At 40.0% G+C, this 27,110-nt stretch overlaps 2 protein-coding genes across 2 annotated transcripts in view; both read right to left on the reverse strand.

The window, feature by feature from the left end:
• Window positions 1–27,110, reverse strand: part of LOC121942613 (extracellular serine/threonine protein kinase FAM20C-like) — a 38,789-nt gene that overhangs the window by 1,371 nt on the left and 10,308 nt on the right. The window lies entirely within an intron of this gene.
• On the reverse strand, window positions 406–25,948 carry LOC121942611 (dynein heavy chain domain-containing protein 1). The gene is made up of 43 exons (XM_042485865.1): window positions 25,887–25,948; window positions 25,357–25,554; window positions 25,019–25,222; window positions 24,726–24,836; window positions 24,470–24,626; window positions 24,005–24,259; window positions 23,556–23,699; window positions 22,960–23,071; window positions 22,481–22,713; window positions 22,128–22,371; window positions 21,768–21,925; window positions 20,749–20,874; window positions 20,307–20,583; window positions 19,949–20,076; window positions 19,437–19,635; window positions 19,264–19,355; window positions 18,838–19,066; window positions 18,563–18,688; window positions 18,362–18,459; window positions 15,093–18,243; window positions 14,871–14,991; window positions 14,546–14,705; window positions 14,121–14,403; window positions 12,467–14,003; window positions 12,054–12,150; window positions 11,015–11,129; window positions 10,728–10,914; window positions 10,298–10,400; window positions 9,770–9,898; window positions 9,343–9,534; window positions 8,530–8,949; window positions 7,994–8,405; window positions 6,900–7,001; window positions 6,617–6,793; window positions 6,064–6,242; window positions 4,552–5,586; window positions 3,463–3,631; window positions 3,269–3,343; window positions 2,704–2,926; window positions 2,416–2,507; window positions 2,187–2,336; window positions 942–1,567; window positions 406–819 (listed from the first exon to the last, which is right to left on the reverse strand). Exons 1-43 carry the CDS (start codon window positions 25,946–25,948, stop codon window positions 406–408), a joined length of 13,302 nt encoding a protein of 4,433 aa, XP_042341799.1.

The raw sequence follows: 27,110 nt of genomic DNA on the forward strand, positions 1-27,110 counted from the left end.
AGCTTAAACCAGCTGATACAGAAGTGTACTACTGGGCAAATCAGTACATCATGGCATCACTGCTGGGCGTGGTCATGGGTGCACATGACCATGCCCAGCAGTAATGCCAGGTGGATCAGCTGGATCAAACAAAATGCTAAAACTTGCCATTATAACATACATACTTTAATGAAAAAAGAAATAAAAAATCAAAACATTACAAAACATTGTTTAGACAGGTGTTATGTGGTGATACATAAAGTCACATAAACAAAAAGAACAGTTTCTTTTTTACTTATACTTCCCCTGTTGTATAAGTAAGGACTCTTATCAATCCAAAGTTGTTTATCCAGTAAAAGTGACCAGCTGCATTGCATCTGAGCGTCAGTCTGATGCATCACAGCAGGAAAAACCAGTTTGTTTTAGTCAAAGCATGCTCACCAGCCTCACCCTCCTCAAACTACACAACACAGGATTTAGCTTGGCATACAGGGGCAATGTAGTGATGATATTAACATCTGCCAGTCCCCAGTTTCCACTCTCCCGCTCTCCATCGAGATAGAGCGGGCAGTGATAGAGTGGCAACTGTGGGGCAGTTGATGAAGAAGCATGTTCGACCTTGACATTGCTGCTTTCATTTAAACTTTTACAAGATGAAGTAAGTTTTGTGCTCTTGACTTGAGCCTTCACACAAACAAGGGGCAGTGAGCATGGCTGTGGACAGTCTGTGTCCTGTAGGGCTCCTAGCTGTGTATCCCATGATGCCCCTCTCAGCTCCAGGCCACACAAATACACAGCGCCCAGGGGAAGTGTGGCTGGGTATGTATTATCGCTCAGAACCTGCAGGGAAGAGAATAATATCAGTAATCAACCTGCAACATGTGCAAATAGTTAGAGCGATAGCAGGAAATGAATTATTTTAAACAGCATTTTAGTATGATTTCTCTGTTTGTTTGCTTTACCTGAAAATGCAGAGCTATATCACTGACATATCTGCGATTTACTCGAGCAGCCTCTCTCATCACTGCCACCAGAAAGCCCTTGGCATTTCTGAAAGCAGATAGTCTGTATGCACTGGGAGGATCTGAAGTGTTGTGGTGCCGGAGATAACCACTGAGCAACTTTGCCCTCCTCTCCAAGCGAGACAAGTCAGTGAGCTCTAGGAGGGATGCAAAGGTCGGCGAGCCGTATTGAACGGGCTGTTCGAGCTTTGAGAGGAGCGAAGACACCAAATCGATGAGATCATCCCACTCAGCCTGGAGGAAGTCACATAGGTGAGTGTGAGAAACAGCTCCTGCATTTGTATCGGTGCTGTCATTCTTGTGTGTGAGGTAACTTTTCAGAGCTTGCAGTCTCTCTGCAGCATGGCTGTATGCTGGCAGTGTGGCAGGCTTGTTTAGGTGTTTGTAGACACTCCTAACTGCTCCTAAGGGAGTCTGGGAGGCCTGTAAAAGTATGTTTAAATTGTGGCTGTTAATCTTAATTATCTCAGCTGCCACATCTGCACTGAAGCCCAGTACAAGAGTGTCACTGATGCTTGCTGAATCCTGAAGATCCTGCTCCAAAATCTGCAGTAGCTCTGACAAATCTGAGGAAATGAAACAAAGCCGCAATCAGTGTACTTACATAGAAACAGAAAGACTGTGGCTCTAATGCTGGTACTTTTTGCTACTTGTTGTTTGTAGTGTTTTTAAGAAATGTCTTATGTTAAAGTGGCAATCATGTAATTTGCTCTACAAAATACCACAGGCTTAAAACACACACCGGAATATAATTTACATGTAGGTATAAATAAAGGGCATAAAAATCCTTTCTATACTTAAGAAACAGGTGTCAAGTAACACTACTCTTTGGACAGGGAGCACACGTAACAGTGTGGCTGTCTGATCGTAATTATTTCACAACCAAGCAAATAAATTGTTGATAAAATGTCTGTGCAATTAAAACAGCACTAATATGATCAATATTTTCTGGAGAGAGGGTCTTAATGGACCATTATTGGACGTGGAAATGTCATTGTCTGGCTGCTTTTGGCATCTAACTGGGACAATTTTTGGCCAATGACACTATGCCAGCATCCGACCAGTGCTGGCTGGGAACAAAGTTCTTTGCATGATTAATTTCCTCTAATTAATTGTCTAATTAACTAGCTTGTGAAATGTATATACTATGCAAAATACAACACTATCATAAAGTCATTTGTTTACCAAAGTGGTCCAGATGGCTGGTAATATTTGAGAAGAAGTGTGGTCCCCTGGCCCAGAGAGGGGACTCTCCGCTAAGGCAGGTCTTAGCAATGCTGCCCACTACCTCCAAGTCTGCAGAGTCAAGTACATGGCCACCATGCACTAGACTGACTATGAGTGAAAAGTATAACAAGTTAAAGCATACAGTAACTGAAATAAGGGACAGTTTAATCTGTCAATGCTGCCTCACCTGCTATATACTGCAAAGCTTTGGTTTTATTATGGCAGAGACTTGCAATACAAATGTGAGCATCCATCAAAGCCAGGAGGTCCTCCTGACTCCTTCAAAACAGAAACAATCCACATGCACAAGCACAAACTCTGAATTCATCCTGACAAATCCACCTTTTGCAGGATGGACTTTGGCTTTAAAATACCAAGTCATATATTCAGGTAATATTTGGTTTGATTCTAAAAGAATATAACAGGCAAATGTGTAAATAACTTCAGTATACAGTGTGTGGGCCATTTCTCTCACCATTTGTAGATTGACCCTTGGCCTAAGTATTTACAGGTCTGTCTCTGTAGTAACACAGAGTGGAAGGTGGCACAGCGCAGGAGGAGCTCCATGTTGTCTGCTGTGACAGACAGTGACTGACTCTGTATGACGGACACCACCTGTCGCATGGAACAGCTCAGCTCCTCCTTCAGATCCCAGGGAGAGTCACAAACCAGAGGCAGGGCACACAATCGCACTGCCACTGTTTATAATAAAAAACAAAAATCATCATTACAATCATAATCATTATTATAACCTTAGCAAATTCATTAGAACATTTAGGAACAATCAAACATTTAATAATTTTAAGAGAAAACTAAAGCATAGTTAGATTGCTTTAATTTATAAAAACTAACATACTTTATGCTCTAAATGCACGGCTGACTGTATTCTGTTTGTGGTGGGTTGTGTTTAGGCTGACACACTATATTTATAATGTAATTTATGAGTTGGTGGCAGTAAAAAAGAAAGACTGCTTCATCCCTTGCAGTGAAGCTGTAGAGACTGACCTTGAAAGACAGACTTGGAAAGATAATAGATCTACCTGGTATGGAGCGTGTTGCACATTCTTGAGTTATAAACCACAATCGGAAGCTCGGGTGAATCAGGCATCGCTCCTCTGTACAGATTGATAGGCAGGCAAGTAGGCAGATAAGTAGATCCAGAAATTTTAAGCAATTGTTAATACTAATAATTTATACAAATGCATCTTCAATTGATTTTTGATGGACCACCTACCTTTAAACGAGGACATAAACTGATTGAGGCGAGCCACTACTTTATTATCCCATTGTTCCAACAGGTGACAGTTATTAAAAACTATCCAGTGGCCATCCTTAACAGCTTTGTCCAGTGTTGAGAGAATGACCTCTCTGTCACACAGAGCCCCAAAAGAAATGACTTCCACCTAAAACATAATCATTTAGAAAAACATCAAGCATTGTACTGGTGTACACTGGTTTCAACAATAAACTGTATATAAAGATGCACAGCATGTCAGCTACCCAAAAGCATAGCAAGAAAATCTCCCCTCTATGTTAGTCAATGGGACATGGGCCAAACTAAAAACTTGCTTGTGATTGGGTCGGACAGGTGTATGGGTATGAAGTCAATATTGCAGCGCCACTTTCCGATGATGAAATGATATATAGAGTGTGCCAGGAATTATGTTTTTCTGTAGAGTGATAAAGAAGTTAGCATTGCTCTGGTTCCCTCTTCAACAAGCCTGTGGGATTTTTCCATTGGATTTTGGATTACTGCAGAATCTCTATGGCCAATAAATATTACTTACAGTTTTTTTTTCAGGAAGATAATCTGAATAAATTAACACCACTTGCATGATTTTTTAAGCCTCAATGTAGTTGCCAGAGGTAAAAAGCTTGTTAGGCTATAAACAAAATACTACAAGGCTACAACGCTACAAGGCTTTAAAATCATGTTTGGTGTAGCTTGATGTGATGATATTCTGTAGTCTCATGTAGCCACTTTTTAGCAACAGCCTTTAAGACACAGAGAAGCCTCAAAGTTCTCAACTGGGGTATTTTCTGTTGTATTTTATGTTGTAGAAAAAAAACCTGAAAGTCTCTAAAGCTTGTGTTAACCACAAACTTTATTTCAGGCAAAAATCCCCAAATCCCATTCAAAAAAACCATTAACTTTAGGACGAGGGAACCAGAGGTGCTGAAATGCTGATTCATTTCCAGGTTTTAGGACTAGGGTTCTCTATTGGCTCCATTTTTGTACAGTGGGAAGTGGAGGTGTGCTGTTCATGTTTATATACCGCCAATGGTTACTGCTATTAATATGAAACAAAATTAAAACAGTTACCTCCTTTGTTTCTGCTGCACAGTGGGCCATTTTGTTTATTAAGTGAAGAGGCTGGATGCTTGTCCACTTATCTCCTCTTTGACTGGGCAGAGTGAGCATGATGGGTTCTTTATGTTTGACAAGATAACGAAACAGGGAGGCTGGGTTTCCAGTGTGAGGGGCCTCCGTCCCTGTTGTCTGTCCATGCAGGTAGGGGTAGTCAGCGTCCATGGCCTCAGCCAGTCCCGTCAGGCAGTTTGGGAGCACAGTCTTCCAGAGGAGAGCCCGCTGTAGCAGGGACAGATGGGAGTAAGAGGGACAGGGAACAGCAGCTGCCACAGTAGAGGAAGGTTCGTGCAGATACTCTTGCCACTGACTGGGGCAAGTGGAAAGAGAGGCAATCAACCCTCTGAAGACTGGGATCTTCTCCAAGCAGAGGAGCTCTGGGTGGATATGAGGGGGTATCCAGCTGGGGAGAGCACTTGTGGACTGTGAGACAGCAGGGGGATGTGAACAGGGTTTTACTTGAGTGACGGGATGCTCAATGTGTTGAAGGCCCCTGAGGAAAGCCACCCTCTCAGCTTCGGAGCAGAGCTGGTTGTGTTGGAGCAGAGCCAGATACAGCAGCAGCTCCAGAACAGCGACATGGCTCTTAAAGAGACAAGGTCTGTATTGAGCCAGCAGTCGGGCCACCATCCGCTTTGTGACCTCTGATATTATGCCCCCTGGCACTTCCCCAGTGGTACATGACACTATTGGTCTGCCCTTCACAATAAAGGCCTCTTGCATAACTGTCATGAAACCACATAGGGAAAAGTAGTAGGCAGGGGAGAGACGAGACACCTCCTGCAGAGAGCGGTAGAAAGTAGCAGCCAGCCTCATTAACTGTTGGGCCACAGCCAGCAGAGAATCGTGATGCTCGAGCTCCTCATTCAGCTGCTCGATCTCAGCCTGCAGTTTCTTCATTGCATGTTGACAAACAGTCACTCGGGGGAGAAAAACAGAGTCCTCCAGCAGTGAGGTGTTAGACTGCAGGATGTAGTCCATCAGAGCATCCTAAGACAAGATTGTGTACAGTCAACTGATGTGCAGCAGCTACAAACAACAGCAGATAATGACATTATCAACTAAGAGGACTGCACTTCAGAATTGCATAAACCACTCTGTAAGTAACAAGAATAAAGCGAGCCAGACTACAGCTAGTGGGTGCAATAAACACTATTAGATTCAAGTCTGGAAAATGAATAGTTGATTATCATGTGAGTCCAACAGCTATCAGCCAGATCAACAGTAAGTAAGATCGTCATGTGAATGCAGCATACTGTCATGGTGCCAAGGTCACTCATCCTCATATATAGTTCGGACTACATGAAAGGATGCAAATTCCAAACAAATCCCTGATGACCATGGATATACTGTGGTGTTCAACAAAAATATCCAACACTGATTTCATTCCAATTTACTGAATCATACAAGACTTAACCAACGGAAACAGATTCAGCTTCATATGATTGTAAACTGTGGTCTCGTCACCTCTTCTAAGATCAATTTCTCCTGCAGCAACTGCTTGTCATTCTGGAACTGCAAGTGTCGAATCAGCAGCTTTTTACACTCAGACTGCAGCAGCTGTGTCAGCATCAGCCCCTGGATCTCTTCTGAGCTCAGAGAGAGGTCAACCACGCGTACCTGAGCCAAGATGGACGGGTGGATCTCTAAGGAACAAAAGCAAGAATACTCAGTGAGCCACTGCTTTCAGATGAGTCAGAAGAGCTCATTTCCAAAGTGTCGATTTCACTACTTTCTGTTTTTAGATATCCAATGATCTAACCCTTTATGAGAAGAGTAATACAAACAATATATAGCATTAAGCAGTCCTAATACTCAGTTTCATAATGATCTATGAAAAGTTATTATTTCTGTATCAATTACAACTTAAGCCAGTTACCAAGACAAACACTTGTTCATTTATTGTGCTAGGATGATGAATGGATTTGAAAGTCCTACACTTCTGTTGCAGAAAAAAAGCCAAATAAGCAACTTTAACAGAAACTACCCCCATTCAATTATATTAACAAATCTTTCTTACCACTACTGAGCAGTTGGACTGGCAGACTGGTGCTAAGGAAGAGGCCAAATTCAGGGTGGTCCTGATGACCATGCTGTTTTAACCCTTGAAGGCAGCATCCAGCAGAGCGAATTAATCTGGCCAGAAACTGTGGACTGGGAATTGCACGTTCCACATGAGTTACCAGGACTCTTAAGCCTGCAAAACAAAAGGTTATAATAAGTTGAGGCCAAAAAAGGGACACTGTAACTTAGAAATTGCACAAAACTAATAATCATAATAACATATTCATCCCCTGATTCACCGTTCTCTGCCGCCATATCCAGCTTGTCCAGCAGCTCTGGATCATCAGCACGAACCACCGTTCCACAGTCTGTCTCCTCCTCAAGCTTGGCAAGCTTCTTTCCTGCAGAGCAGACAATTTTTTGTGTTGCAATACAATCCACATAGACTCTGTAATGATTCTATACAAATGGGTTTAAAAACTGAGTGATATATATGGTATTTACTACATGTATTTTCATCTGGACAAATAAATAAACTGAAACTATGCAAATTAAGGCTCGATTTAAGTGCCTCAACTATTGTGCAACCAAAGCAAGAAAAGGAAACAGCATTTGTTTTCGGTATCCCTCATTATTAGGACAGGGTTCCCTGACATGTTTACCGATACATTTTCAAAACTTTTCCATAATTTTTTACCACATTTCCATGATTTTATTTAACCCTTTAAAATCTGGGCAATTTGGCTTGATTTCTTTTAAAAATACGGGGAGGAGGCAATAAGCAACTTGGGAAGAAATGAGCCAGAAATTTGCCTGAAAAAAACAATCAACAACTATAAGAACGAAAATAAAATGAAAAGTAAAACAAAATCAAATGAACTGAGAAAAGTAAGTTTAGTAACCCAGAGAACCAGAAATCAGAAAGAAATAAGTACAAGAAAATTTCCTGAACATTAGTGGAAAGAATAATAAATCAAACACAAAATATACAAACAAAAAAAGATGGAGGGAAATTACCTGAAAACACCTTTAAAATTATAGCAATTCTGTAAAAAAAATAAATAAATAAATATATAATTGGGATTCTAAAGAGTTTTCATGAAATTTTCCATGCTTTTTAAAAAATAATGTCCAAATTTATAAATTTGTTGCAATTTGTGGGACATTTCTTTCCAAGTCATTTATTGCCTTTTTTTCCCATGAATTTGCTGGTTTCAAAGGTTTAAATACCTGTGAAAGGCATCTGACTGTACCACAAGAAAAAGTCATGGTGATCCAGGTCTCAGAGGGTTAGGTAGTTTAACAGGTAAGGTTAGGCCTCCATAGCAATTATGGGGCTCTATGGAGTCCTAATCCCAGTACTGACTGATGTTTTGTGAATATAAGGGCCTACCTGTAATGAGACGGCTTTGAGAGCTTATGTCTAGATGTTGTTGAGTGTCTGCCAGTAGAGGCCAGCGCTGAGCCCAGGCACTCCTGCAGCCCCACAGCAGCAGCTTTACCACCATCCTGGCAGATGGAGCGTTCTGGTGCATACCTAATGCCCGACCCAGAGGCAGCTGCAGCCTCTCACACACAGGGATGGGGAATCCGAGAGGGGGATGAGAAGGTGCAGCATCAGAGCGTGTAAACAGGGATGCTCTGGGGTCCTTGGGGTTTATGTTGATGCTCCCTGTCTGACATAGCTCAGTCCACTTGCTCAGCAGTTCTGTGCGTATATCAGGTCTAAAGGGGCCTAAATAAGAGATGATTGCAGCAAGGATGAGAGCATCTCCTGGTAAGGTTTTGTTATTCAGCTCTGCCCCCTGAAGGTAAAATAGAGAAAATCAGAATTTTAAATAAAAGCGATATTAAAAAATAACACCAGATTAAAAAGTTAAATGACATGTTTAGGTGACATGTAGAGTATATTTGCAAATTCTATGTCACCTGAGCAGCAGCCTCCCAGGCTCTGACATATGTCTCCACCTGCCCTGCGGCTGTAATGGCTTCCCTTTCTGAGCTCTCAGCTTTGTGCAGCTCCAACAGTTCCTCCTCCAGTTCTTTTTGTACCATCTCCAGCTGAAGCTTGACAGCCTTTTGACAACAGTATGCATCCTCCTTGTGCTGCTTGGCCAGGTGCACTTGACTTAGTGCCTTTTTGGCCAGCATCTCCAACTGCTGCCTGACTAACAGTTGATGTTGCATACAGCAGCACTCATACACAGCCTGCACCCATCGGCACAGGGACTCACAGGCTTTGCTCACCTCTCGCACAGACTCTGGCACAAACTGGGGACTGTGAACTATCTGGCCAAGCTGCTGCAGTTGTTCATTTGTCAGTGTGTAGTGGTCAAAAAATTCCAACTCCTATAATATAAAAAGTAGATCAGTACCAAATCAGTTTTCATGTGTTTTTTTTTTTTTTCTGGTTTTGTCATCCGAAATAAATCTGAAGAGGTTTTTGACCTGTGATGATGTATTAAGTATGTCGTTATTGTGTTTTAGCGATATGTACTCAACATCTATGTAGATGTATGTAGATATATGTACTGCATGTATGTTTATATGTATTAATATATATATGTGAATTAGAAATTTAAAAAAAGTAATCAACCCCTTTTAGCCTCTTATTCCACTGCATGCACAGCAATTGGACCATTTTTAAACCATTGATGTTTTTAACTTAAATATTACATTACATCACTGTACTAATTCTATTATTATAAGGGGTATTTTCCAATATAAATGTTTTCCACACACCTGGAAAAAGTTGGATTGTCCAAGAAGCTGTTTGGCACTCTCCCAGCCTTGTGGGCGATTAAACAGCAAACAAATGGCATCCATGATTTTCACCACTCCATCAGGTGGATCTCTGTAGTGGCGCACTTCCTCCAGATCAGATGGATTCAGACAACTGAGAATCTTGAGGCCTGACAAGAACACAGATCTCACCTGGAGAAAAAGAAAAAAATTATTTTATTTTTTTGTGACACTTACATCAAAATGTCCGTAATGATTCCAAGACATTTTACCAACTAAAACCTCAAAAGGTATGATGAAAAAAAAAAAATAAGGTGACTTTTATAATGGGATCTGTTCACAAATGGGTTGGGTTTCTAATAAGTAAAAATAAAATTATGCATATGATTTAGGATGCAGATATTAATGAAATGGGAAATCTGTTTACCTGCTCCTGAGCGTGACTGATTTGCTCTTCCAGCTGATGCAGCTTGTTCTCCTCTACAACAAATTTCTCTTGGGCTTCCTCGAGCAGACTCCTCTGATAATCTAAAGCTTTGAGGAGTTCTTTCTCACGCTGCAGGATGGAGAAAAAGGGAGCATACCAGGCATTTTATGCAGATATCAAAATGGGTCATTTTAAAAAGGATGCTTGTGTATGTATTCAATTTGCAATATTAAAAGGATATATATGTATTTAAACTTAACCTCTTCTTTGAAAATGAGATGCAAAACTGTCAAGAGCCTCTCATTTTAATATTAATAAACAATATTCCCTGGTGCACTGTATTTACTTCAGCCTCCATACAACTCTGAAGTGAACTGAATATATTGCTTACAAGGTTGTTTAAATCATTTTTGACTGCGGTAAAGAAAAAAAAATGTGGTACAGAAATTGTAGCAGTCAATACTGCTGCAACCTTTTACAGAATATTGATTACACTTTAACTGCACATGCTGAATTGTTCAATATTACCTGCTGGGTCTCAGCAACCTTCTCCTGCAGACATATTAAGTGCTGTTTGTACTGCACAGCTGTATTGTTCAGAGCATCCAAATGAGACAGAACAGTGGCAAGTCTGGAAAAATATAGTGGATATTTTAGACCAGCATGTGTATTCCTGTTTTCCTTGAAAAAAGACATAATAGGCTATCAAGAAATTATAATAAAGACTTGTAGTGTAATCCAATTAAACAACCCTGCAACAAAAAGTGCCTCTGTGAAGATTACTGTGTTTACATTTTGTTCTACCTGTGCCAGGTACAATATAAGGTCACTTTAACAGATAAAGCTTTCTCACAGTATTACAGATGCATCGGTATATGCACAACAGCACATTAAATACTGAGGGAACAGGGGGTAAAAGAGGGGAGAATCTAAAAATAACCAGTTCAAGAACAAATACCTGTTGGCTTGGCTTTGCTGTTGCTTGTGCAGATGCTTGCAGAGGTAACCAAAGTTTGCAATGAACTCTGTGTAAGTCTGAGGGCTGAAAGGTTGAGCTCTTAGAAAGACAGAAGCATACTGGCATGCAGATTGATGGATTCCTGCCATAGCCACAGACAGGCTGTACACTGAGTCTTCCCTCTCCACTGCATAAACGAAAGGGAAAGGATATGTCTTGGTACAGCCTGGAAATAACTCTGCCAGTAAAGAGTGGTAAAAATTAAGTAAGTAAAAACTTTGACTTACTTTTTTGAGGACTGGTTTTGAGGCATTGTGCAGCAACTTCCATTAAAGACTGGTTGGACCAAGGCTGGTACACTTCCACACAGCAACTCAAGCTAAGGGCCTTAGTCAGTTGTGCCTTGATCACAAAACATAGAAAGTCATCAGTTTAAGTCTGATTTTTCAATTTACATCGGCAAAACTTTTAATTAGTTTGCAGAGCCCTTTCCACCCAAAATATAACAAAACAGTAGAGCCCACATGGTCTGCATTCAAGTAAGGAGTTTGTATACTAGAGGTCAACCAACAGTGGATTTTTAAAGGCCAATTTAATAACTATACTTTTGAACAGAGAAGAGCCAATAGGCTATTAATTGCCTGATATCATCGCCACAATACCCGTGGAATTTTTTTTTTAAGTGTCATAAATGAACAATATTTGACTTTTTCAGAATCTAGGTAACTGTAACTAGGTCACAGTAAGTCAACATTTAAGTCAGTGATAAATATCTGCATAAATAAATAAATCTTGATCACCGAATATCAAACATAAAGTAATAAATACTAAATGAATATATAAACCATAAAAGATATAGTTTGGAGCAATTTTAATTTTTTGAGCTTTTATTTGTTTTCAAAGTCAACCTGAGATTCTCAGGTGTACAATGACACCACCTTGACTTCCATGTACTGGTGTAGCATGGGAAGCCATTGTCCACCATCAGAGGCAAGTTTCGCCGATACCAATAGTATGTAAAATGTCTTATAGGCGCCAATATTTCAGCCAAAATAATATATCAGTAAATCTCTAGTGTATACTCAACGACGTGGGTAACATTTAGAATTTGAATCTCAATGACTCAACTGGGATGTGATATAGCTGGGATACAAAGGGACCTGCTGTCTATTCAAGGGTAAATTAGATGTAAAATGATGTTTAAATGTTTGCGCCTTAGCAGGATTCTCCCCCTTTCTGCTTTAAAAAGTAAAGTTTGTGTTTTATTGAATACAAGTAAAAAGGTTGAAAAACAGGTGTAATAATTTAAAGCAAATACTTATTTACATTCCATCCATGGGTTCCAGGTGACTCACTGCTGTCTGACATGGAGAAGGGAAGCAACAGGAACACATGCACATTTCTGTAGATTTGGTTCAAGTACCTTTGTCAAAAGAAACAGAATGAGTATGGCTTACAATTACAAATTATTACTTTGTAAATTATTAGCCTTATAATCTACTCAGAAATGCTCTGTTGTCCGTTTTTAACAATGATAGTTTCTAGTAAGCACGCATCTGATGTGCGTGAAAACCACAACAACTTCAAGACTCTTGATTACAAGACAGAAAGTTGTGTTGTGTAAACAATACAGTAATCTGACATCTTTAAAAAGTCATGTAGTGTGAACTTATCTTAAATTGGACTTAAAGAAAAACTAGCATAAGCACTAACAAATGAATTGGGTATTTTCCTCTTACTTCTCAAACATCCAACTGTCCATAAGGTATTGTCTTGAGTTTTTCACAGCAGCAACTTTGGAAACAAGATCTCTCAGCTCCTCATTTGTGTAGAGCCCTGGGTAGTTTCTGTGAGCCATCGCCACCAACAGTTCATCTCTGACAGCCGGGCTTATTTCTTCGTGGACCAGGATAATAACATTACCTCCATCCACTCTGGTTTGACTCCCAGCATCTTTTAGGATTTCATGCAATTTATTCTCATTACCAGGATGCACCTCCATCAACTGGAATCCTGTTAGAGAGGCAGCTAAACGCACAGTGGTTTTACGGCCTGTGCCTCTGTCTGAGCCAATCAGCAGTCCATGACCTCCAGGTATGAGCAGCACCCTGAAGATATGTAACAGCTGACTCATCCTCTGTCTGTGTATTGTGAATCTGGTTGTAAAGTTGTAGTCATTATCAGCTTTCTCTCCTTTGTCTTCTTCTCTTTTGTTGATGAGCACGCACAGCTTCTGCAGTAGTTCATCAAGGTCTTGGTTCTGATAAGAGGAGCTGCATTTAATATTGTGTTGCTGAATCACTGGGACTTCAGACAGCTCAGGACAAAATACAAGCTTTGTCATTATGTCCTCCATGTGCTGAAGAATTTGGGATTGCAGAGGGTGAGTTTTTGGGCTTGCCTCTTCTGTGCTTTCTAACAGAGTGAAAGGTTCAGTCAGTGTATGGTATTTCTCTGGGTCTGATTGGGCATCTGGCTCTTGAGGCAGATTTAGTGTATCTAGACTCTGACTTACTGGCCTCCAGGTGCCTGCTGGGTCCACATGTAGTGTGTGAATAGCAGCGCTCGTGACAGTGGGAAGGTCATCTAAACTGACAGGCTGGATTTCATCAACCAGTCTAATTCCATAGTGGGCTGTTGCTGTCTTGGCTATGAGTGACACAAGTGTTTTGCTTTCATCCTCTGAGCATAATCTGTCACTGAAAGTACGCATGCACTCATGCATCCAGAGATGTGCTATGTTAAGAACTGATGAAGGCCCTGGCAGGAGTGGTGGAAAGCCTGGGAGTGAATGCTCATTTTTCTGCATTGTCACTGTTGTTTGGATGTTAGATTGCCATAGGCACATCCCCCTAAACACCTTCTGAAGGTCATGATGGGAAAATATGAAATGGGGCCTCTGCACAGTAGGCTGGAATTGGTCACATACGGCATGATACAGAGCCTTAGTTGCAGTGATGATACAACATGCCATATCCTCTACGCTCAACTTCAGTGGCATTTCTCTGAGCCAGATTTTTAGCGGAGGAGAATGGATTGATAATATAACGTCCATAGACAGGCTGGGGAGCACAAAGATGGAGAACAGGCGTGAAAGTCTAGGGGATATGACATTACTTTGGTGATTGCCCAATCCAAAGATACAACAGGTAGCCATGTATCTGATGGTTTCAGCACTCAATAACTTTAAGTGGTTGGCATCAAATGTTAGAACTGCTCCCTTTGATATACTTTGTCGTAGTGTTTCAAGGGCCATTGAAGCCTTCCCAAAGACATCTGTCAACAGGAACAATAGAAACACTGAACATATATAGCGTCCAATAGTGCAAAATCAGATTTAAATCATATAATTAAAATCATATTAGCTCTCCTCATGTAAGTTTTCTTACTCACCACAGGGGGCTTCATGCAGATCATCCACAAAAAGAAGCAATCCTGGCTGTACTGTCTTGGAACCCATCGTATCTTTAGAGATCCTCTGGCAACTGATACTATTCAATATAGCACGCAGGTCTTTGGAGCTCAGTAGAGGACTGCCGGGGAGGCTAATGTGTGGTTTTTCAAAACTCAGTAAACTATTGCAGAGAGTGGTTTTTCCAGAACCGGGCTCTCCTGCAAGCAGCACTGGCTGGTTTGCCTCCAACAAGAGGTTCATGAGATAGGTATAGTTCCCATACTGTAAATAGATTTACGACACTTGTTAATTAAAACGTTTAAATGCAGTGATCATTATATCAGAATCAGAATTAATTTAAAAAACAATATTCAAACAAATATGCAACATATTTATGTAATGTCACTACACATGACAAACAAACCTTGGGAGGAATAGCAGATGTCAGCAATGTGTTCTTCGGGCATATCTTGCTGTTGATGTTAAAAAAGTGTTCAAACACACTCTCTTCATCAGGAACCACGATTTTGTACCGACAATTAAACAGCACTTGATGGGCTATTGAGTCAAACTGTGGCCAGTGGCTAAAGTAAAAACACAAAGTGTACAAATAAAATTCTGACTGATAATTCAGTGTGGAGGCTTTTTATAGCAATAAGTGATTAGATATGTTTATAGCAATAATACACATAATAAATCAATTCTTGTAAATAAATGTGACTGCAAAACAAGTAAAAAGATTCTCTTACCGAGGATGCAGATGACCACAAAATCCCCAAATGTAAGCCACAAGAAAAAGGTTCCTGGTCAGCAGATCTGGTTTAGTGTGAGGATCTTTGCCCGCTGTTCCAGTTCTGTGTAGAAGTATATCTGTTGGGAGAGGCAGCAATACAGTATTTATAAAAGTAGAGTTACAACCTAAACTAGTGTGTATCATTATGAGGTTGTATTTTAGTAAGCAATAGTTATACCTCTTTTGTGTTTTTGTGGTTCTGCCTCAACTTTTTCCACATCCTTCTTAAAATGCTGCAGGAGGGCGCGTAGAATCCGAACAAATGACATAATTTCTTGCAGTCCATACACAAAGCTTTTATATGATTCTCCATCATTATAGATTGCAGAGGTTAAAGCCTTTTGCCTGAGCAAATTAAGAGTGCTGGAGAAAAGATCTTCAGCCAGACGATTCCATATTTTTAACGTTCCTTGATCCAGTTTGTGTTCAAAAGAGAGAGCATCCATTTCACTCTTCCACACAGCCCTCCACAGATCAGTGCCTGTGAAATAAACAAGGTTGCAACGAGCCACTGCAGAGGGGCTTGCATCACGTAGGTCAGTGATCTCCATGAGAATCTTAAGATGTGATTGGGATGGCAGTGTTTCACCTGATGGCAGGCACAGAAAGGGGTTCTCAGGCGTGCATAGTGTGGTTAAGTAATCTAACCAGCCGGGCTGTTCAACGGGGTTCCCATCCATTACCAGCCATTTTTGTATTTGGTCACTTTTCTTCTTATTGTCGCAGATTGAAGAACTTACTGGTTCATATTGTGCTGAATCTCTGAGCACCTTTGCAACAGCTCCATCTTGCCATCCTCTCTTTTCACAGAAAAAGCCAAACACCTCTTTATGGGACATGGCGTTAGGAAATAATACCACGGTGTCAACAGAGTTCCATGTGAAAGCAGAGATCTGTGGCTCTACCTGTGGTGTATCTTCTTCAATAATATTTTCATTTTCAAACCCATATGCCTTGGCTGTCAGATGATTGAGTGCTCCAGCTAGAGCACAGTAACAGGCTGTCTTTCCACTACCTGAGGGGCCTATAAGTATAACTGCCTGAGAAAATGTCATGGTCTGGTAAAGTGTTAGAGCATTGCTAATTATTTCAGGGTCAGAGTGAAAACCTTTTCTTTGTATTTCTTCAGTAACTGCTTCTTTAAGTTGATTCCTTTCTTCCTCCTCACTGTACTGCTGGAATAGAGGAAACTGGCACGCAATAGGGAATATGTCCTTGAAAATGTTGTAGAACTGTGAGGCTTTCTTATGTTCATAAAGAACGGGTAAGAAGACAGAAAGAATAGCTTTGACAATGGCTGTCTCCTCCATTATTCCCTGTATAATTGACAAATGAGAACTGCGCAACCTGGCAGGCTTTTCAGTTTCTCTTCTATCCCTTTCAGCTCTAGCAGCAACATTTTGTAAAGGCACAGGCTCAGTTTGTTTTGCAGCAACTCCTTTAGCCTCATCTGGAATTCCTCTTTGCTTTACACTTTGCTGGAAGTGTATTTCAGAGGCTGAGATGATCTTTTGCAAGACAACAAGATAGCAGCTCTGGGTATCAGTGATAAAATAAGGCAGACAGAGGGAATCCTTGGCCAGGCTGACGAGGGACACCAGACGTTGACTTAAAGATGTGGCCTCTGAGAAACCAATGGAAGTCAGCATTACTTCAGCAATGATCCTGTGATCTGGATGGGTCAGCGCAATAGGTCTGGTTGCACATCGCAGACTCTCTGAAACCTCAGATGCATAGCCCTTCTGTGAGATGAGAACACATCCATAGCTTAGGCTAGCAGCAATGCTTTTCCCTGCAAGCACCATATGGCATTCTGAATCAGCAATATTTTTGCAACCTGTGAATCCATCAGCAGTCCTGTCCTTTTGCTCCTCATTCACTCTGTGATTCTTATTTTGTGTTATCTCAAAGAAGGATTGGTGGATGTCTGCTAGGTGTTGCCCCAGTAATGACAGGACCCCTTGTGTTAGTAAGTCTACAGAGTCCAGCAGAAGCCATGCTCCAGTCTGGAGGGAACCCCACAGCATTCGTTGAATGACACCAGGTCTCATGTTTGGACAACACTGCATACTGACAACGTGTCGCCCCAGCGCTTTTCCTAACTGGACCACAGTTGTATTCTTTCCAGACATGCAAGGTCCACTCACAAACCCACATCTGTAGCTTGTCAGAGCAAGGAGAATCCCAAGTGTCACCCGATTTGTGGATGGAGTATGCACCATCACGCAATCTTCTGGACCAAAATATTCATAATCATATTGGAGTCGATGGCCCAAAACATCCACGTAACATTCTGGATCATCGCTGCCTTTCAGACACCGATCTTCTGAGTTTATATGATATTTCATCATACTTAGCCACTCAAAAGATGATTCCAGCGCACACTGTGCCTCCATAAGCTGAGAGAGCTGTTGCAAATGCTTCATTGTGAGTTGCACTAAAGCACGCAAACACATCATAGTGCACTTAGAAACCACAGATTCACATTTGGCTCCTGTGACTCCATCTCTTATGGAACGACCAAGGTGTTTCAGTTTTGCAAAGGTGTATGCCTTTATGTTGCTCAACGTCAGTGTGCTCAATTCTTGGAAAGTTTGTAGAACAGCCTTGCACCAAACTGCCTCCTCAGCCACCAGCACACACTGAAGAGGATATTTAGACAGCAGATCCAGCACAGGTAGTAGAATTTTACTCCTTTCAGCCCGGTGGAAAACAGTGTCTCCAACATCCTTATCAGATAACAAATCTTGACTTGATGGTTCAAGCTGGTTTCGTACAGTAGCACATTGTTTCATGAGCTGTACAATGGTCAACTTAAGTTGTTTTCCAAAGACACGAAGCCAAACCAAGGCGTTTAGATTTGGTCCTAAAGGAGCCGGAAAGGAAATGTGCTCCTGAAGGCTGCTGAAAAACCCAAGTACCTTCATCCGTCTGTGGCTTTGAGATGAAGTCACACAGCTCTTAACATCTCTTGTATTAGATTGTAATTCACAATCCACTTCAAGCCAGTGTATTCCCTTAAAGCATTTGCGAACAAAGGGTTCCAGTTTGAGAGGCGTTGGATAAAAGGAGAGTAGTTGTATCACTTCCCTTTCACTCAAGAACCAGAGTCTTGGGAACTCTTCACAGAAGGTCTCCAGGAGATCCACCAACTGGTTGGAAATGGCCTCCATTGTAGACAGATCATCCATGAGGATCTGGCAAAAGCTTTTACCACGAAATCTGTCATTTGTCTTCTTAGAATGAACAAAGTTCAACACGTGACAGTCACGTGATATGAAGTGCATAACTTCCTTAAATGTCTCATCAACTGGTTGAAATTGCTTCAACTATGAAAAAAAAGAAAAAAAACTGGTATGTAAACTTAAAGCAAAGGTTGGAAATGTCTCAGTTTCATTGCATTGTAAAAATGAGATATGTTTAACTTGTGATGACACAGGTACATACCAGATCGACTCTCCGAACCCTAAAAGATGTTTCCTGAAACATCCTGGTCAGAAAGGCCCATAATTGCTGATATCTTTCAAATAAACAAAGCAGCTTCCCTGTCAACATTGAAAGGGAAAGCAAAAGACAATACAATGTTCATTCTGTTTCTGCACTTGGTGGTAATTTTCAAAATCTTTTTTTTCTGAATACTCTCCTTACCAAGATCTTGTAGTATTTGCAACCAATCCTCCATCTGCTGCCTGGACTCAGAACTGTGTGGGGACTCCAACATGATGGACAGAGCCATCAAATCGTTCTCTGTCTCGGCAAAGAGAATTTCCAGACCTGAGTGAGAAAACAAATGGCAAATCCTATCAATTTGTTCGCAGAATATTGCTTTTACACATTTCCCCTTTGTGACAGAGCCAAAGTAGTATCTCCTTATAAGGACTACATCTGCATTATTAATTGGATAGCTTATTATTCAGCCTCACCGATGATCGTGAATCTTGCATCATTATGGGAGTGTTGACTGGCAGTTTGGAGATTTGAAACGTTGCCCTCTGTGGGATTCTCTGTCTCCGTTAATCCGTGTTGTGGTTCATGATGCTGCCAAACAGGCAGACTGAATTTATCCAGCTGGAAGAGTCTGGCTTTCCATCCCCGTTGAAGCTTTTCGAAGGTTTGCTTCATGTGACACTCTGCTTGCGCATCCTTGCATATCTGACAGGATAAAATGTGCCATTAGCAAAATTTATCAAGTAATGTGTTAGTGGCATATGAGAATGTTTTTTTTTTGTTGTTTATTGAGTCTGTTTTCACCAGCAAATAACCCAACAAATTATTTCACCTCATTTGTTTCCTGATTTTAGTGGCGCTATCATAATATGCCCAAAATGTAACATCTCTCCTGCTCTCACCTTGGTAATTAGTTTCTCGTCAACTTTAAGTTGTTGAGACATCAGTTCAGCAACAGTTGCCTTCTTCTCTGGGACATACAGTAGGCCCATACCTGTGAGATGAAATGTAATTTCGTTATTTTAGACATGCTTTGGTTGCATTTAAGTGTTACAAAATGGGTGAAGTGTCTGACCTTCGAAAATAGCTTTCCAGTGTTTATGTTTGAGTGTGGGGCTCTGCAGCTTGGCCATGACTTCAAGCCGTTGGCTAAAGCTTTCCAGGATTCCTATAGTATCCTGCAGCACTGCATCATGGGTAGGTATGATACTTGTAAGAGACAGAGCTTTCTCCTTCCACTTGGCAATTTCCCCCTGAGCTTGTGACACCACAACCTAATGGAAAACATATTTCAGCAGATGTTGTTGGTTTAATTCAAATGGACAATGGTGATATTTTAGAAGGTTTTTATCACCAATATTTTTTAATTTTATAACTGATTTATAAGCAGTGCGACACATCTCTCCATTGTGCTTGTCAATATTCTCAACATTTGATGACTTTTTGTCAAAAGAAATCAAAGAAAGCAATCATATAAGAAAAGAGCACATTCAAGTTAAAATTACCTAGAAATCTGTCATCACCATGAATGCAAACGAAGACTATTTTATAATAAATAAGCAAAGAGAGGTTCATCTGAGAAGTTACCTCACTGAAAAACTGCTGATTCCATCCTCCCATCCACGTTGTGTACAAGGCGATCAGCTCCCACAGCTCTTTACGGGCTTCGACCGTCTGAACATGTGTCGTTAAAATGGTCATATCCATTGGATGTTCTGATGGAGGACAATAAATCATAACAGTCTGATAAGATAAGAATTTTTGTCGGTTTTTTTTCCATCGTTACAGAAAAAACCACAATATGTTTGTTAATCTTAATTTGTCTTCTTTTTTTTTCTAGTTAAACATATATGTTTAATATGCAGATGGTCAAAGCACAAGTTAAAAAATATATATTTTCAAGGGTGGGAAAAAAAAATCATATTGCTAATTTATGTCATCTCACCTTGTAGGTTTTGACTGTTCGTACTAAGTTGTTCCATCTTTGCACTAAGATTCTGTACATGTGTAAACATGTGGTTCAGTTTGGAGACCATCTCTTTTGCATTTTGGGTTGGGTCAAGGAAGGGTCCAGATGTAGCTTTAGAGACCATGTTTTTAAGATCAAGGGACAAAAATGAGAACATTGTGTCCAATGCGTTAGCCATCGAAGGAAGACGCTGGCACACAGTGTCATCTGCTTGATTCAAGAGGGCAATAAAGCCATCCCACGTGGACAGCATCTGAATATGCAACAGAAACAAAAGCACACAATTTGCAGTATTAGAAAAGCTATAACTGAGATGTTGTCAAGCTGTTGCAATGTTCCAAGATGACACAAGAAACTGAATTACAAAGCTATATTTTGCTATCATAATGCCATCATTTTCACTTTAATGACTTCAGACCTTTTCTTCCAAAGTCACTTCCTGTTCAGTCATCTTCCTATAGTTTGCGCAAATAATGTTCTGGAGGGAATGAATGTACTGGAAACGTTTGGGCATGTCAGTCAGCATTTTCACAGACTCCCTCGTCTGAAATGATAAGACAGATTTAGCATATTGATCAATTTCATATGTTCATATTTGATATGGATAACAAACAATGCTAAATCAGTGATGTAAAATCTATCTCCTGGCTCCAAGGTAAGATTAAAAACGTGAATTTTGAAGATGAAAAAGGGAAGGAGTTACGGTGCTTTTTAGGGTTCAGGTCCTTTAGACCCTTAAATAATGTGTAGTGAGAGACATTACTTGCTGAAAAGTACCTTTTCCAAACAACAGTGATATGCAGTATGGTTGGTTTTGGGATCAGAAATCATCAAAATTTGTGATATCAGGTGGGTAAAATATGCTCTAAAGTATTATATCCATTAAATGTTGACGCATTGAAAAATATTTGAGGATTAAGAGACGCATTCTAGTTTCTAAAGGTGAGGGTTATGGCTAGCTGACATACAACCAAATCAAAACTCCTTACTCTGACAACATGAAATTGCATTTTTTAAAATGTTCAATAAGTCATCATCAAAAAGGCTGCTAGACTTCTTACTCATGCCAATTACACAAATATGCACTAGTGTTCCTTCAAATAACTAAAAACCTTAATGCACTGTGCATCACCTGATCACACTCGGATAATGGAATCTAAATTCAGAACACTCTGACAAGACAGAGCCCTTGGGATGAATAATTAAATTAAAGTGAATATGATACCAAAAGAGTCTCACAGGACCTGAATCTTCCATCTACCAAGTTTCTAAAGGTAAAACTGAGAATTAGGATATTGTCTTTTTATGAGATCTGTTTCTCACCCTTTGGGTTATTTTATATTTTTTGCAGTACATTTATCTATTTTTCTTTTAGTTTTCTTTCTTTTATACTTTTATTTCGTATGCAAGTATGTGAAGTTTTAAAAGTGTCCTTACCATTAGAGCGTATTTTGAGAGGTCGTGTAAGTCGAGAGGTTCTTTCTTGAGTTCAGCAGAAGTCCTCTCCAAGTCTGATATGAGGCTTTCTGAGTGCAGCTTTGTCTGCTCAACAAGGTGCTTCAGCACTTCCTCATCAACAATCCGCAGCTGTTGCCCTTGAAAAACAAAGGCACGGAGAACAATAGAGCGTTCAGAGCATTCAGCATGAAAATAAAGGGATTCTTATAACCCATCAACTGGTCATACAATTTACTTTTGTGGCAATATTGATGTGCAAAGTACTTGAATATGAATCTCTATTATAGAGACTTCAAGTAACACTGGAGAGGAAATTTAATCACTTTAAAGAAGACATACCTAGATTTTCCTTTGTGCAAGCGCACTCGATGATGAACAGTTGGTTGGAGTTGGAGATTGATGAGGGAACAGTGAAGATTCTCTTGGTCCAGTTGCATATCTTCTTTATGAGCTCCTCATACAGTAAAGCAGGTTGTCCCTTCATGTCTTCCAAAGAAGCTTGACTCCATTGGCTGATGAACAAATGGATATCCAGCAACCATGAGTAGCTCTGACACAGCTGCTGGATTTCTAGTTGAGCTTCCTGTCCAGAGAAAAGGAAGAATTCCCAGATCAGATTTTTATATTCTGTAACACCACTGTTGAGTATGCATTGATATTTGGTAGTATTTGATTAAAAATGAGAGTCTTGCCTGCATGATCTCGGTCTGCTCTTTCTCAGCTTGTTTTGTAATGTCATTGATGCTGATCTGCCACTCCAGCTGTCCCTTTGGGAGGGGAAAGTAGCAGCCATGCACCCTGCTACCCCGCACCTTTAGCATGGTCAATTTAGACAGCTCCAGCCGTCGAGCTGACAGGTCTCTGAGCAATAGCCAGCAGCAAAATTTTCTGCGACCAGTCCCTCCATCATTGTTCTCATTCTCCCCTGACAATAAAAACACATAGACACTCAGAAAAAGACTTTAAAATATGTGACACAAATACAACTAATGCGATTTTGGAAACATTCCCATTTTTAGTTCTCACTGACCCATACAGCAACAGGAGTGACAACTTTGGGCTGGGTTCAGTCACATTTTCACATGAATACTGAGGTTTTAGGTTAACAGACACTCAAATCAACTGAAATCAGAAACCAGCAAAGCAACAACTTCAGTGCAGAGTGCCATACCTGTCATAGTGGGATGTTTAATACCACTAAACTCGGAGGCTGAATGCTGAGCAAAATCACAGGTGAAGGCACTCTCGCTGGTCTCCAGGAAGAATCCACAGGCGTCACACATCTAGCAGAGAAGAAAGGTGTTGAAAGGCTGACAGTAAGCTCATGATCAAAGCGCTGTTCACAATTGCAACAGACTTTGAATAAAAAGATACAACAACCATAAATTTAATGTAATATTATTAAACTATATAACTGTTGAATTTGTCTGACTGAAGATGATGGTCTGACTGATGCTGTAGAGCGAGGTAAATGTCAGTTGTCGTAAGTATATCAAGGGCTTTACATCTGTCCAAATAAACCTTTTGGAGATAGTCTTACTTTCATTCTTTGACGTGTTTTGGTAATCCAGTCATACCACTATTGCAATCACTTTTCTGTTTATGTGGTGCATCAGATTATGAACTGGAAACATGAAATATTATGTTGTGATTTCTTTATTACCATTAGGAATTGCCCAAAATATGAGGCGCATTTCCAATAACAACTGAAAAATATAGTAATGTAGGTGTAGCTGCATATCAGGACGGTGGAAATCTGTAAATTACCTGGATTATGGAGTCGCCAACAGTCAGGAGTGCTTCACTCACTGCTTCTTGGAACAGACTTATCGGTGGGTTCACAGTGAGCTGACTATTGGCACTGAAATGCAGCTCAGTTTGGAAGAGACAGCACTGCTGAGATTTCTTCCTCTGCAAAAAACAAAACAAAAATACATCAGCCTTCATTTAAATAAATGTTATTTCAGTTCAATCTCAATTTCTTCTATCTGACGCTTCAATTATTTTCCTATAACACAAAGTTTTGCATCCAAACCTCTCAGATGTGGAGCAGGTTGCAACACTGTTGAAAACACCCGAAAATGCTATCTATTGAAAACAAAAGTGACAAGGCTAATGTGTTTTTAATCAACTTCTTTTTTTTCTAGCAGGAGGGTTTGTGTCCTTGTTGTTGGATACTGCTTCATAAGTGGAGTTAACAAACGCTCTCTTGTCACCTTCAAAACATTGTTGAGGAAAGAAATGGCATCTCGTCGGATGATAGTGACAAAACTTTGCACAGTCATTTGATTGACAAGAGCAGCAAAGTTTCCCAATTTCTGCAAGATGCTTTCAGACCGGGCCAGCTCTTTCTTCAGCTCCTGCTGGTGAGCCAGATGGAGATGAATGGGTTCATAGCGATCATTTGGCTTTTTTGCATATTCTATGTGAAGCTGCAGCTCCTGGTGTGCCTTGTAGGTATCTTCTTTCACCTGGAGATAAAAGAGCATCACTGCATTAAATATATATGCTTGACAGTGATAATATTTTTATAATGCATGTTCAAAAATAGGAAGGCTTTTTTTTTCAGATGAAACTGTCGGTCTGAAAATGTCTAATTCTCTAGGGTGCATCATTAAAGCAATTCTTCACACCATAACACGTTAATGTTTGTTTAATATTGGAAAAGAAAGTTGTGGTACCGCATTTAGGATGCTAGCACGAATCCGTGATAATTTCTCCAATATCTTCAGAAACTCTTGATTCATTGTCATTAGTTCATTCTTGAATTCCAGCAATGTGAAGGTTTTAGACTCCTCCTGCGGCAGCCGGTGTGTCACCTTAAGCTTTTCAATTATTCTGTGAAAGATACAGGCAATTTAAGGAAACTGTTTCACAACTTAACATCTATCCGACTGAAGACTTAAAGGTCAGATCTAAAACATCAATGGGACTTACCCCGTGAACAGATAAAGGGCATTTCTGAACTGAGGCACAGCTAGAACCAGCATATCCTGCAGATCCTTACACCTGCGCTGGAAAAAGATCTTGCGCACATTTCTACGCCACCTTGTGCAAGAAAACATCAAGCAGACACAGCATGAAGATAAAACAAAAACAGACACAGAAATCATAGTTATGGGACACCCAGTCGCTCAGTCAGGCTAATATCTGTCCTGTCAAATAAAAGCAAAAGGCAATAATAATCTTTTTTTAAAAAAGGAAAAGAAATCACAGCTTGTATTTCTTACCAGGTGAAAGCTTTCCGCAGCCTAAACTCCCTGAAAAATGGGATTTCCTGTAAGGCATTCCACAACACAGACTCTCTGTACCACTCTGCCAGACTTACAAGTCCACCATAACCCCGTTCTGTCACATGTAGGACAGTATTAGGGGTGAAGATGTAGTGCTCAGAACCAGCTTCACTGGAATGGACCACTTTCAGGTCATAGGGTCTAAAAACAAAGAGGATATATCACTGTGCATTTATATTTTAATTGTGTGCATCCCAGGAGAATTAAATTACCACATAATGGCATCTATGGGAGTTTGAAATTAAAGGGTGGAAGAAAACTGTATTAAAGTGTACCTGTAAAAGTCCCCATCCACTTCTATCAGGTAATAAAGCTCCGGTTCTCCCGGGTCTCTTTTCTTGGCAAAGATATGAACTACCTCTGCGCCAGCGAGAGGAGCTTTATTTGGTTTGGTCACTTTCCCATTTTTCACAGTCGTTATCTTTTTATCCTTACGTGTCAGGACTTTTATTGATTCATCTTTCTCTGTTAGACTGAAACAATAAAAAACGGAGTGTAAACAACAGAGTTAATTCAGAAATAGTTTGGGGAGTACATTTTATAGCCACATTTATTAGTTCTTTATCTCACTGTGTAATAGAGTTCCTGTAATATTCTGAGATAAAACTTTGTCGGGAAAATATTTATTTCCAGCAGCCTATGACGATGCATCTAATCTTGTTATATTATACATTTCATCATGCTCACATTTTCTTGTGTGAAGTAGTGTGAAAACGGTCTTGTATTTTTGTCATAAATTAGCAAAACATTTCAGATTAGTTAAAAGAGGATTGACACTTTGTAAATCTGTAATTTTTCCATGTACCTCTGTGCTGTCGACTCATCAGCTACTCTGACAGGGATGTCGGTGCCTAACGCAGAGGCCATTAACCGAGGTCCTTCTGTCCATTTTCTGTCATCTCTGGCTTTCCCGAATCCTACATGGGCTATAAGACGAGGGAGCTCCACCACTGATAAAGGTCTGTCGGAGGAGACGTTTCTGAGGATGGACGGACGACTGAACAGAGACCTGCCCACACAAGCTGCTGAGTACGAAGGAGGCCCGGGGCATAGAGGTGGTAAAGTCAACTCAGGAGAGTCTGGCTTTTTCTTTGGCCTGGATCCAGGCCTGGTAGCATCTTTATCGCAGGTCTGAGGAGCTCCATCATGGGATTTTTCTGTTGCAGCAAACATGCTGCTGATCTCTGTGTTAATATCATCAGCAGGTTTAGGTGGCAAAAATTTTGTCTTGCCAATCTACATTGGGACTTTCTGAAATATCTGTAAGACAAGAAAAAAGGTTCATATAAACCTGTATCATGAATCGCCAAACTATTTATGGTATACCAATCCTGCATTGTTAACCAGTCACATACCAGATATAAGATCCTCTCTATAAGTTACAACTTGATAAATGCAATTTGCTGAACACAAAATTATCAATCTATATACATAAAACAGGCTAGAGAAATTAAGACTATACAGAAATAAAGACTCACCATTATATGCTGTTTACGCAATATACATGTATTTTATTATACCTCAGATATGCTATATCTAATGACAAATCCTGTAAGAGAATGTATTTTAACCTTTGAAAACTAAGCAAATTGGTTTGATTTCTTTTGAACCAGGGCTAAAAAAAGGAAATGAGCAACTTGGCAAGAGATGTCCCACAAATTGCAAGAAATAAGGAAAAGAAAATGACATTAAAAATCATTTAAAAGATCTACATATAGAAAGAATAAGGTAATATTAATATATAAACTAGGGGGAAATGTCCATAATATTTATTTTTTATTAAAGACAATGACAAACTTGGCAAGAGATGTCCCACAAATGGCAAGAAATAAGGGAAGAAAACCTGATAATTAATTTGAAAGATCTATACATAAAGAAAAGAAGGTAATAATATATAAAATGTCAGTATTATTTTTGATTATTTTTATTTTTTCATTTATTTATTCATTTATTGAATAAATTTTAATTAAAAAAATTAAATTAAAAAAATACTAATATATTTTATTATTATTCATTATTAATATATAAA

This window comes from Plectropomus leopardus, chromosome 4, assembly GCF_008729295.1.
Source record: "Plectropomus leopardus isolate mb chromosome 4, YSFRI_Pleo_2.0, whole genome shotgun sequence".
NCBI lineage: Eukaryota > Metazoa > Chordata > Actinopteri > Perciformes > Serranidae > Plectropomus > Plectropomus leopardus.

What these genes read in the sequence shown, in the direction of transcription:
- LOC121942611 (XM_042485865.1), bottom strand. Translation starts at nt 25,948, where the DNA reads ATGGCCTCTGCGTTAGGCACCGACATCCCTGTCAGAGTAGCTGATGAG. An exon ending in GAACAGTCAAAACCTACAAG is followed by an intron (nt 20,077 to 20,306) that starts GTGAGATGACAT and finishes GTCCTCCATCAG; the next exon opens with AACATCCAATGGATATGACC. An exon ending in TGCAAGATTCACGATCATCG is followed by an intron (nt 18,689 to 18,837) that starts GTGAGGCTGAAT and finishes TTTCTCACTCAG; the next exon opens with GTCTGGAAATTCTCTTTGCC.